General features: G+C 43.8%; 1 protein-coding gene across 2 annotated transcripts in view; it reads left to right on the top strand.

The window, feature by feature from the left end:
- Nucleotides 1-12,581, top strand: part of zmiz1a (zinc finger, MIZ-type containing 1a) — a 176,944-nt gene that overhangs the window by 126,077 nt on the left and 38,286 nt on the right. For both annotated transcript variants that reach the window (XM_061789374.1, XM_061789376.1), the window contains one exon: nucleotides 10,385-10,496. In XM_061789374.1, coding sequence (XP_061645358.1) covers nucleotides 10,385-10,496 — 112 coding nt within the window. The remainder of the gene's footprint in view (nucleotides 1-10,384; nucleotides 10,497-12,581) is intronic.

The following is a 12,581-nucleotide window of genomic DNA, read 5'->3' as shown; positions in this document are numbered from 1 at the left end:
CTCCCCCGTAATGGCACCAATACCATTTCATGGCTTACTGAGCACATTGAACCACACTCGCTCTTTGTCAAGTCTCACGCTCTGCCCCCACCCACCCCTCGCCCCCCACCCTCCGTCGCTGTGTTTCTCTTTCACGCGCACACACTTTCCACACACAGACTGACATACAGGCGCATGTATGTGTGTGTCAGTGTTACACTCACCCCGCTAGATGATGTTTAATTGCATTTGGGTCAGCGCTTTGCTGCTGCAACTGAAGGACATGGAATTTGTCAGTTTACCCGTTTGGCAGTCACGTGTGTGAATGTGTAGATGTATATGTGTGCGTGTGTGTGAGAGAGAGTGTGAGTGTGCGTGCGCATGTATGCGTGTACACTAACCAGCCATACGGTTCGTTTTACGCAAGCATGTCAGACAGTACTGTCAATCACATGCTCCTCTCATCTCCTCTCCGTGATGACCTCGTGTGATGATAACAGATATGCACACACACACACACACACACACACTTCCTTTCACATCTCAAGCGATAGAAATCTAGCTTTTGGTGACTAGTGGTGGAAAATCGTACGTGGCAGCCAGGACATACAATCTTCAGCAGCAGGTATTTATAGTTGTCAGCAACGGGATGATTTTTCGGCATGTGATGCTCAAGCTGTATGTTTTTTGCTCACAAATGACTCCATTTCCGAACATCACAGGACCTCTTGCTGCTCCAACACTTCAGACAACATGCAAGTGCACATTGGTGCATTAGAAAAGAATCTCTGCGGAGCATCAATGATGTTTGCAGTACTTGTGATGTGGTTTAGCTGTGTTTTTGGTTCACTACCTTTGTTGAGAGCCTAAACACGCAAGCCAAATACTTCTATCTCTCTAATTTGTGTTTTTTTCTCTCTCGTTTGTGTTTCGTTCCTCACGTTTAGTCTTTGGAGGCCCGTATATGGCAGTGTTTCTCAACCTTTATTGAGCCAAGGCACCCATTTTACATTGGAAAGATTTCACGGCACACCAGAAACAAAAATATCACAAAAAGTATGAATACTGAAATAAAGATGCTTTCATCTCAATTTACTTAAAGAAATAAAGAATGAAACAGTTTGTGTAAAAAGAATGAAACAGTTTGTGTAAAAAAAATGTAATGCTTCAGTTATATTCATTGTGCTGCTCCTTCCAGTGTACCTGCCTGGGCCACCAGGGGGTAGTATAATACAGTCATGCAGGCACAAACAAAGAAGAATAGTTTCATCGTTAATGTACTGTGACAGTAAGCTGCTGTAATGTTGGTCATTTTTTTTTATAGAGTGGGCCTGGCAGCTAGGGTAGGGCATTGTTTGAATTTGAGCGATTCCGATTCCGGTTCCTTATTCCAATTCCGGTTCCAAATGATTCTCGATGCCGATTGTTTTAGGGGGCTGGGTCAAAAAAAAGTTTGCATGGTTTAAATAAAGGGTGTCCAAATTATGAACATCCATTTTCCTAGCAGCCCGCAGCATAGACTAAAATGAACATTTGACTCGGGGTTCTTTATAACCAGTATCACTATCAAACCTATGGACTAAAAGGCAGTGTGTGTGGAACTAATCCAATTGATTTAATATTCATTCATTAATGTTTCAGCTAAAAGTTAAGTATAGCATTGTTAAAATTGTTATTTGGGACTGTTTTATCACATCAAATGATTTATATGTTCAAGTTTTAACTTGACTTCCTGTTTTAATCTTGTAGCCTTTTATTTTGAAGGGTACATACCGGAACTCAGCATTTTGACACGAAAAGTAACTTCATACGGCACCGGTGTTTTTTTTTAAAATAAATGGATGGAACCAAATGCTATAAAACGCTGATTCCGTTCCTGATTTTCACCGATGAGGTAAAAGGTTAGTGTTTGCGACGTTTATGTGAATTTTCTCCCAAATCATTGTGATGTAAAGTTGCTATGGTGAAGTTTTAGCCCAATGTTAACAAGCTTTTTTTTCTTTCTTTCATCGGCTCTTACGTTGATTTGAAGACTAAAATAAACGCTAAGAACCATCAGTGCAACAGTGCAACAAACCGTTTACCTTGTTAGCTGTCTCAATGTTGGCAGACATGTATTTTATTGTTTCACTCACCCAGTTGACTTAGAGTTGACTTAATTGAAGCTCCACGCGGTGTAGGCAGACGCTACACATCGTAAAAGCCTCCTTTGCACGATCTAATCTTATTCCAGGTGTTACACTGGCGCAACTGGTCTTTCATGTTAACAAAGTTAAGACATTTTGTGTTGCCGCCGCTGCCGCTGGGCACAAGCACGTCTTTGTGCGGTTTCTTCTTCTTCATTGGTTTTTGCCGCTTCTTCGTTGGTTTTCGCCACTTTTTATTTGGGGTGGGCAGACTGTTGGCATCGAAACTGGGAACCGAAATTTTTTTTATTTGAACGATTCCGGGAGAACCGGAACTTTAGTTCGGTTCCAATCGGTTCTCGATTCTCAATGCCCAACCCTACTGGCAGTGCCTTTCATGGCGCCCATTGGTGTATGAATGTGTGTGTGAATGTGAGGCTTTGTAAAGCGCTTTGGGCACTGTGATAGTGTAGATCAAGCGCTACATAAGGGCAGTCCATTTACCAATGTCTGTCTACATGTGTTGTCCCACCGTTTGTGTTCAAATATCAGTAGCATAAAAAGTTATAACACCATGAATATCGATGCTAAGTGTTAGCCAGAAGTGGTGTCTTCTATTATTTGTTACCATTAAGCTAGCTGTTCTCAAGTCAACGCACAGTAATAATACACGTATAATTCTTTTTGTTTTATCAGAATCAGAATCATCTTTCAGAAGATGATTCTGATTTATGTTTAGTTTGATAGGATACTTTCACTAGGAGTGGTGTTAAACAGCTTGAAACGTTGTTTTTTTTTTAAATTGTTCACTATCTGCCAAACTGCTGCTTATTGTGAAGTGAATTGAATTCACTGTTGCCATACAGCGCTCATATCTCAAGTTTGCACTCGCAAGTCATTGCAAAAATATCAGCCGAATGACTGCTCGTATCTCAAAAAACACGTAAGCCGGGTCACTCGTATCTCAAGGCACCACTGTATGATTATTTCCTACGGCACTCCTGATTATTGGTCACGACATACTTACTGTGTTGGCACCCTAAATTGCTGGTATCGCAACAATGTTTGTCATTGACCAACAGAGGAGGCACCTCGTGGAACTCTCGGGAAGGGTATGCGGTGGCGCATACCTGCAATGCTCTGCCGCTGAAGCAACGTATTTATAGAAGAGAGCGTGGAGGCTCGCATGTCGCCCACATCACAGCTGCTCGCGGGGCATGGCCGCTCACATCACAGCTGCTCGCGGGGCATGGCCGCCCGCTGCTCCGCCGCTTGTCACATTAAAACACAAGATAAACAAACAGCATCATTGCACATTTATATCGAGGCTGGCGGCTGTGACACCGTGTTTTATTAAGGCCTGAGGGTACCATGTGACTATTTGCTACTTTGCTAACAGAGTGGGGATTAGAAAGGGTTCTAAGAACTTTATAAATGAGAGTGACAAGACTGATCTGTTATAATTTGTGTTCGTCTGTCGGTCCGTATTTTAGGAGGCAACTTCATGACTCTTGGCACTGGGCAGTACCATTTGGGATTCAGAGGTGAAAAAAACATTGTGGCGTGGCATATTTGTATTATTTGTTTGTAAGCTTACTACTTACTGTGTACTAGAGAATGATGCAAGACATTAGGAGCCAATAGCTTCATGATGTAATACATTAAGATATAGACAGACTGGACTACCATTTGTTCTGGGGCAGAAGAATGGTTGTGCCTCAAATAGCAGAAATAGCTAATAAAATCTGCTATCAAATGTGGAAACAAAAATGCTGGCGCATCAGATTTTTGTTTGTTCATACATCTGTGTATTATTTAGCAGACTACTTTCTTGTTCGTGGAGAATGAATAGATGGAGTGAACTCTATATTATATACACAAATGGTGACATTCACTCACTGTCGTGGAAAAATCTGATGGCGCGTCAACTTTTTTCTTTTTCCTCGATATTTTTGTTGGTTATCAGCCAGCTTTGAGGTTCATAGAGAATGATATGATGTTAACAGTAGCTGGATCCTGCAAAAAAAAGAGACAATACTGATTTTGCTGTACTTTTTTGTTGTTTTGGGGGGCTGGAACGCTTTGATGGCATTTCCATTCATTTCAAAGAAGAATGTTGATTTGAGATACAAGTTACTTGAGTTACAAGCACAGTCACGGAACAAATGACACTCATATGTCAAGGCACAGTACCACCGTACTTCTGTAGATCTATGTTGGCATGTTTTTTTTTTTCTACTTTATACTGCAAACTAGAGTGAATCAACAGTGCCCCTCCTGGTTTCATCCAAGTAGTGGCAGACCCGATTAATCAATAATCAATTCCACTCAATCAACACAATTCTTAACAATGGATTAATTGATTATTTTGTCCATCCCGACAGCTTGAGAGCTACTGTATGTGAGGGGGGGAAGGAGAATGGAGTAGAGAAGGGATAATAAAAGCAATGAGAGTGACTGTCTGGCCATGGGAGTTTTCCACTCGAGATAATGGCGTGTGCGCAGAGACTGTAGGAAGGAGGGGGGCACAAGGCGGGGGAGCACGAGGGCCGTCGCAGCTGAGTGGTGTTGATTGGCCTGTTTGAAAACATATGAACTGCACACAAGCGCCTGGCCCCGACACAGCGGCTGCGCGCACCCAGGGAAAAGGTGTCGCTCTGCGCTGCGCCGTGCCACGCTGCAGCCCCCACCACATTAGAGCAAATGAATCCATTCCACCTCCTGTTATGGCAGGGGCCTCCAGGAAGCGAGGGAGGGTTGAGATATGACGGACGGGGGGGCTCGCCAGAGAAGAAAATGATAGAGAGGGAAATGGAAGGTGCTGGAGAAAAAAAGCGACGTGCTGGGCACCTCTAATGATGTCTGAGGGCTATAGAATAGAGGAGCGTCTGTGTCTGTGGGAGGCGAGAGAGCGAGACAAACAGAGCGATGTGGCCATGTCGGTGTAGGCAAGGAGAGGATGGGGAGAAGATCCCCCGCTGTGTCCGCAGAGCCGCATTGACACTTCTTCTTCTTGTTAAATAAGCTTTTATCCTTCATCACTGCCCTCTACACTTGACAGACTGAATGAAATCTGGATTATTTCTGCACACACTGTAAAACCACAGCAAATTAATTCAACCCAGAAGAACCTAAAGAGACTTTTTGATCACGAAAGGGTGTAAAAACAACAATAGCAAGCTCCGGCGAAAAAGGTACAAATGTCGCAATGAATCGTCACCCTTCTGTCGAATACAGCCGTGCCTTGAGATAGGAGTTTAATTCTTTCCGTGACCACGCTCATAACATGCATATCTCAAGTCATCATTCCCCATTGAAATGATGGGAAATGTCATTCATCCGTTACAGCCGCCCCCTTAAAAAACAAAAAAAAGTTGTTTTTTTAAAACAATTCTATAAAATTGTACTTTATAAATCATAGAGTAATAAAATAAATAGATTGTAAATAATTAAACTGTTTGTGCATCATGATTTAATGCTGCAATCCAATTCATTGTGCCGCTCCTTCTGGTGTTTCCATCTGGTGGCCACCGGGAGGCAGTATAGTACAGCCATGCAAACACAAACGAAGAAGAATAGTACTTGTCAGTAACTCAGTAAGATGTAATATTAGTCATTTATCAAAGGGATAAAGAATATATGCCTGTGAGTATTGTTATATTATCTGTCTACATGTGTTGCTACACTGTTTGTATTTAAATATCCGTTGCTTAAAGGGGTCTAAAACCACAACTATCGATGCTTACTGTTAGAATATCAGTGGTGTTTTGCATTGTTTGTACCACTGTATATCATTTGTGACACAGGTCCTGGAACCTTTTTGGCACACAAGAATAACAAGATCAAGATTGAGTTTCAAGGGTATTGGATTAGATAGCTGAGTTCAGTGATCAGTCAAGTTTATGTTGCTACTATCATTTTAAACTGTTGATTTTAAACTATAAGCAGCAAAGTCTGGCAGTTTGAACTTGCTAGCTAAGCAGCGGCGATAAATCCTCAGCCTCATACTGTAGTGAGACGCAGGTTATCATTAACTTGAATGCTTGTGTGTCTTTGGTGCGTTTCACATTATTGTGCTTCTTTTTCACCCCACCTTCTATGCAATTTACTCAGGGAAGAGAAAGAAGCTTCCAAAAATGTCAAGTTTTGTTTTGTGTATTTTCAGTCAGGCCTCCTCCTCCTCCTGCTGTCGCAGCATAATTGGATGTGTAATCCTTTGTTTTGCACCTCTGCTCAGTGCAGCTGATTAAGATGTTTGGGAGACAATAAAGAGCCGCGACAGAAAGACGGAAAATTCTGGAAACCGTGGGCTAACTTGTTTTCGCCCCCTACCCTGGCTGTGATGATAGGACAGATTAGCGTGTTTGTTATTGCTGGCTATTTACAAGGTAAACATGCAGTGGGGAGGGGCTCACATTATGCAACTTCCCGTGAGTGATGGGGTTAGGTGCTCAGGCAACCCGCTCAGTTGTGTTTATTGATTTTGGACATTTGCACATTTTCCCTGGATAAGATCTTCGAGCTTGGTCTTTTCCAGAATGAATAAAAGGTGTGCCTGTGTGAAGGAGAGGAGCAAATTACCAAACAGAAAACAAATTGACATGAACCACTTGTTTGATCAAAACGAAGTGACGCGATTGGCTTTCTCTCAGCGCAGTGCGTCTTCGCTCGTCTTCAATTCCAAGTGAATGGAGGCTATTTTGAAGGGAGATACAGGATTTTCATCATAAAGTGTGTCACCGTCTAGAGGCAAATAAATGCCTGCCTCTCTTTTTCTCATGTGGAAAAAAAAACAGGTAGTAACTGCAACGATTTCACTTCATAGACACTATTGTTCACACGAGAAAACAAAATAGGGTAAAGTGTTAACTGCTGAGGACTTTTGATGTTGCTAACCAAAACAACAGCACCAAAGGACAACATTTTGGTTTGGCAGTTGGTGTTTTATAACATATAAATATGTTTTCAGTGATATGATGACTGGATGGATGGATATGCTCTGTTGTTAATCAAAACAGCAGCGACAAAGCACAGAACTTGCAATTTTGTTTGTATATGTAATTTCTTTAAAGTTGTTCAAGACCTTTTTTTATTCTTGCTCATGAATACATAGATATTGCTTCCAGTATCACGCATGTCATTTTTTCCATCCATCCATCCATTTTCTGAGCCGCTTCCCCTCACTCGGGTTCCGGGCGTGCTGGAGCCTATCCTAGCTATCATCGGGCAGGAGGCGGGGTACAACCTGAACTGGTTGCCAGCCAATCGCAGGGCACATACAAACAAACAACCATTCGCACTCACATTCACACCTACGGGCAATTTAGAGTCTCCAATTAATGCATGTTTTTGGGATGTGGGAGGAAACCGGAGTGCCCAGAGAAAACCCACGCAAGCATGGGGAGAACATGCAAACTCCACACAGGCGGGGCCGGGGATTGAACCCCGGTCCTCAGAACTGTGAGGCTGACGCTCTAACCAGTCAATCACCGTGCCGCCAGCATGTCATTTTTAAAAATTATTATTATTATTCGTTGATAGTTGACTTTGGGTGAGAGGCTGGGAATAACCTGGACTGGTCGCCATCCAATCACAGGACAGTGTTTTTGTGTTTTACAGTTTAATAATATGTTTTAAGACCAATTGTTATAATTTTTTTAGAAAGATGGTGTAAATTTATAACAACAGAAAAACCTGGTATTGTCCACAGAGGTGTGTTCACGTTCCCCGTCGACACTGTTCTCTGCACTAGTACCTTTGTATGTGTTGCGACAGCTGATGAAGTGGAGGAGCAGTTAATCAATAGCCACAAGGTCAGGCAGGCGGCCGGCGGCTGGCTCGAGCGTGCCTCGCTTGTGGGCCGCAGAACTGACTGTGGGGGATTTGTAGCGCTTGTTAGGGCTTAAAGGGTCCCTCCTCTGAACTACTACTCACTCTGCGGTATGATGTGTGAATGAAGCCTGAACTGCACCAGAAGAGGGAGACATCTACTGGATGTCAGGTGACACTGCGGGACAGCGGAAGTAGGCCACGGGTGTCGTGTCAGAGTGGCGTGAAGTTTGGGCCTTGTGGGGTGATTTCCACAGATGGTCAGTGAAGGCAGCATCATCATATCACATGTAGGCTTGGAGGAAAATAGCATTCCCTCCCTCCGTTTGACCACATTCTACTTAATGTTTAAGATGTTCTAAATGCAGTGTGGGTGATTCTACTCCACTTAGCTTGGAGGATTAGTAACACACTCTTATTCTTTCTGCGAGTGCTCTTTTGAAGCCTTACCTTTACACACAATCAAAGAAGAGGACTGGAGCTATTATGTTTACATACCTGTTAGTGAGAGAGTGCACATTTCGGGAAGATCAACTCACCACACAGGAACATTTTGCTGGCTGAGCATCTGCAGTTTGTCACCGCGGAGGGTCTTGAGGGAGCCTTTAGGCCTCTTTATACTCCCGCGGTCACGCGGCCGACAACGCATCACGTGTCCGACGAATCGGCCTGCGCGGCCCCTCTACGTAGCTTGACGCGCACACGGCAAAAATATTTGCTGCGCGTCGGAGATCACCTCTCGTGGTCCGTTTTAGTCACATGCTGTGATGACGTACTCAGCGTGCCCCTTGGTTCTACATACCATCTACGCCGCCGCCTTCTCGGTCGATTTTGCAGCATAATTAAACGTATCATCTGGTCATCTAGGTCCATTTGTTCTAGTAGACTTTGTTCCACGGTCGCCATTGTTGCTTTGTTCCTTGTTACTGAAAGTAAAGTAAAAATGGCTACTGGAAATGGCCAAAAAAATGCAGAGGAAACTCCACCCCGTAGTGTCCTAGCCAATACCAGCCGTAGCGACACCCCCGACCTGGAGGTGAACTGCAGTACATTTTCAAAACTGCGCGCGTGGGTTGTATAAAGGCAAATTGCGCGAGGGACAGCCGCAGTGCCGTCAGCGTAGTCGCCGTCCGCGAGAGTATAAAGAAGCCTTTTATCAGTACCGAGCAGCTTTCTAGAACACGCACACTCACACTATAGCCTTGCCCATCCACCCCTGCTACCACCTGTGGTTTCACCTTTTGTGTGGAGGAATCTGCGGTGAGATAAATACATTGGGATGGCGAGGGACAGAGGTCTCACTACCAAAGCAGCACGATGCCTCTTAATCCTGATTTAACCCATTTTTCAGAGCTGGTCAGAGCGAATGAGCATGCGACAGAGTGGGTGAAAAAATTCTCTCGTCTTCTAGGCTTGACTGGGAGGTGTTCTTTTAAGCATGTTCAAAGCTGATGTGCTTCATTGTTATGTGTAAGATCCACAGTATGTTTAATATGCTCATCGTTGTTATGTTGTAAAATTATTTTGTTTAACATTTACACTACATGCTGTATATCCTCAAATATTCTCCGTCCCTCTAGTAGCGCCCCATTTAAACACTGTCTACTTGAGAAGAATAAACACCTCCCTTTTCCATCCATCAATTTTCTATAGCGCTTGTCCTCATTAGGGTCGAGTGGGAACTAGAGCCTAACCCAGCTGACTTTGGGTGAGAGCTGGTGTTCACCCTGGATTGGTCGTCAACCAATCCCAGGGCACATTCAGTATGGACAAACAGCCATCCACACTCACATTCACACCTATGGACACTAATAGAGTCTTCAGTGAACCTAACATGCATGTTTTTGGAATGTGGGAGTAAGCCGAAGTACAAAACCAGAGAAAACCAACACAAGCATAGGGAGGACATGTAAACACCGCACAGGAAGGCCAGAGCTGAGATTAAATCTCTGAACCTCAGAACTGTGATGCAGACGTACTAACCCCCTAGTTCACTTTGCTGCTCGCCTCCCTTTTCCCATCAAAAGTTGCTGTAATTTCTCAGTTCATAGACTATCACTCACACAGGAAATTAAAGAATGATGTGCTTAGCGCATTTGAACTCTGTTGCTAACCAAAACAGCATCACTAAAGCACAAAAACAGTCTCTCAGATGAATCTTACCACACGGTCAATGACTTATCTTGCTGTTAAGACAATCAGTATTCCAGTCGACTGCATCCATGTTTATTTTCCTTGTTACTTGTGCCTACTTTGCCTTTTATCTGCAGTATGTTGTTCAATAGTCCAGTTTCAAAGTGGTACATAGTATTATAAACAATTTGGTAGGACACTTTGTGGTCATCTATGACAGGGCATAGAAGTGTTTCCCACTACTTTCGTCCATACATTTTACATTTTTGACTTGACAGCAACATGCCCTAAAAGAAGTGTCTCTGTTTATTTTGCAGATCAACGGTCGAAGTTTCATGGCGTCCCGGTAGAAGCGCCAACATGAACACGCTACCATCCATGGACCGGCACATCCAGCAGACCAATGACAGGCTGCAGTGCATCAAACAGGTTTGACCTCAATTGACCGTTGTTTTCCTTTTGTATCCTGCTCTTGACATGTTCTTCGTGTGCTTTTGTTCACTTTACACACTCAGACAGTCAGACGTGACCCAGGGCTACCGCCTCTGTGATAAACAGTCAGTAAGAGCTGACTGGTTGGCAGGTTGTAGGCTTATTTGTTTACTGTGTGGGCGTGATCATTTCTATCTCTCAACATGTGAGGCCAAGCCTCTGGTCGATGCATTATCGGGCTTTTAGCCTTTGTGCCTCCCCCACTTTCCCCTAAGCGCCCCCCGAGCACCCTCTGTCATCATCAGAGGTGCCCTTGAATTTGCCTAAATCTCAACGTCAGCATCCTGACACACTTTTGGTGGGAATGACACCCAAAGCTGAGTTCATGTGTCAGAATGTACTCTCTGTTTGCCAGCGGGGTGCTGTTGTGGTTTGGGGGAAAAGCCACTGGTGTTTCTCACATTTCCACAAAGCGAGTTTGGTTTGGCTTGGAACAGTCTCCTTAATAACAGCATGACATCATACCTGTGGGAAACTGTAACCCACCATTAAATTAAACAGCAGAGCAATGGCACAGTGCTCCTTTTAAAATGATGCCTGATCTTCCTGTTCCCTTCCCAATCTCAGTAAAACAAAATGTTTGATTCCATCCTAACCCTAGAACATACTGTATATTTATGTAAAGTTGTCAAAAAGTGGTGCTGTTTGGGCTTTCTGTCCCACTGTAATACATACAAAACAGTATCTCACATTTCAGTTTTAACAAGTTGATATCCATCCATCCATTTTATACCACTTATTCTGTTCAGGGTCACAGGGAAGCTGGAGTCTATCCCAGCTGACCATGGGCAAAAAGACAGATTATACTCTGGAGTGGTCACCAGTCATTCACAACGAATTCACAAGATTAGTGTGTACACAGTACACAGTACACTACCTGGATTCGAACCAGTGACCAGTTCCTTGCTGTGAGGCAGCAGTGCTTAACCACCACACTTCAAGTGGCTGAGTGGCTCCACTTAGTATTCATCCATCCATTTTCATTACCATTTATCCTCTTCACGGTCATGTCATGGGAAGCTGCAGTCTATCCCAGCTAACTTCGGGCAATAATTGGACTACACTGTGGACTGGTCGCTTGTCAATCACAGGGCACAGATTTATGTCATTTGTGGTCATTTGTCATCTTCTTAATTTACCCCCATAGTGGGGAGTAGCATTGTCAGGGACCAGTTCCAGATCTTTTGTCAGCACCTTGGTAAATGAAGCAGTTTGCACCATGTTTTTGGAAGGAAGGAAACCAGAGTACCTGGACAAAACCCACACAAGACGACCTCAGAGAGATCCATACTGGAATTGAAACAGTGACCTTCCTGCTGTGAGGCAATTGTGCTTCACCAGTATCTCACTAATTACAGCATCCATCCATCTATCCTTTTACCACTTATCCTGTTTAGAGCCAGGGTGAGCTGGAGCCTATCCCAACTGACTTCGGGCAAAAGACGGACTACACCCTTGACTGGTTGCCAGTCAATCACAGCACACATTAAGACAGACAATCATTCACGCTGATCAGCTGTGTGTATACACCTAGCGAGCCATGGAGTTACCGGTGGTCATTTGTCAATGTCTGAATTTACTCCCATCCCTGAGGAGCAATGGGTGGCAACTGTGTCCCACCCAGGGTACCAGAGACCAGTTCCAGATCTCTTGTCATCGCCTTTGCCAAGAAAGCTGTCTGGAACATGTTTTTGCTAGTAGAGGAAGGAAACCAGACTACCTGGAGAAAACCCACAGAAATACCACAAAGTTGAGCTTTCAGAGGGATCCATGTTGTAATTGAACTGGTGACTTTCTGCTATGACGATACAGCGCTTAACTCCCATGCTGCAAATGATTGATGAGTAGATAAAACTGGACTTTACCAGCATCTTCAGTAGGTAGAGCATCTACAGTATGCATCTATCCATTTTCTATACCACTTACCCTGTTCAGGGTCATGGGAAGATGGAGCCTATCCAAGCTGATTTTGGACTACAGCATGGACTCGTCTCCAGTCAATCACAGGGTTCACATAGACAG

This window comes from Phyllopteryx taeniolatus, chromosome 11 (assembly GCF_024500385.1).
Source record: "Phyllopteryx taeniolatus isolate TA_2022b chromosome 11, UOR_Ptae_1.2, whole genome shotgun sequence".
Classification (NCBI taxonomy): domain Eukaryota; kingdom Metazoa; phylum Chordata; class Actinopteri; order Syngnathiformes; family Syngnathidae; genus Phyllopteryx; species Phyllopteryx taeniolatus.
This window is presented reverse-complemented; position numbering and strand designations above follow the sequence as displayed.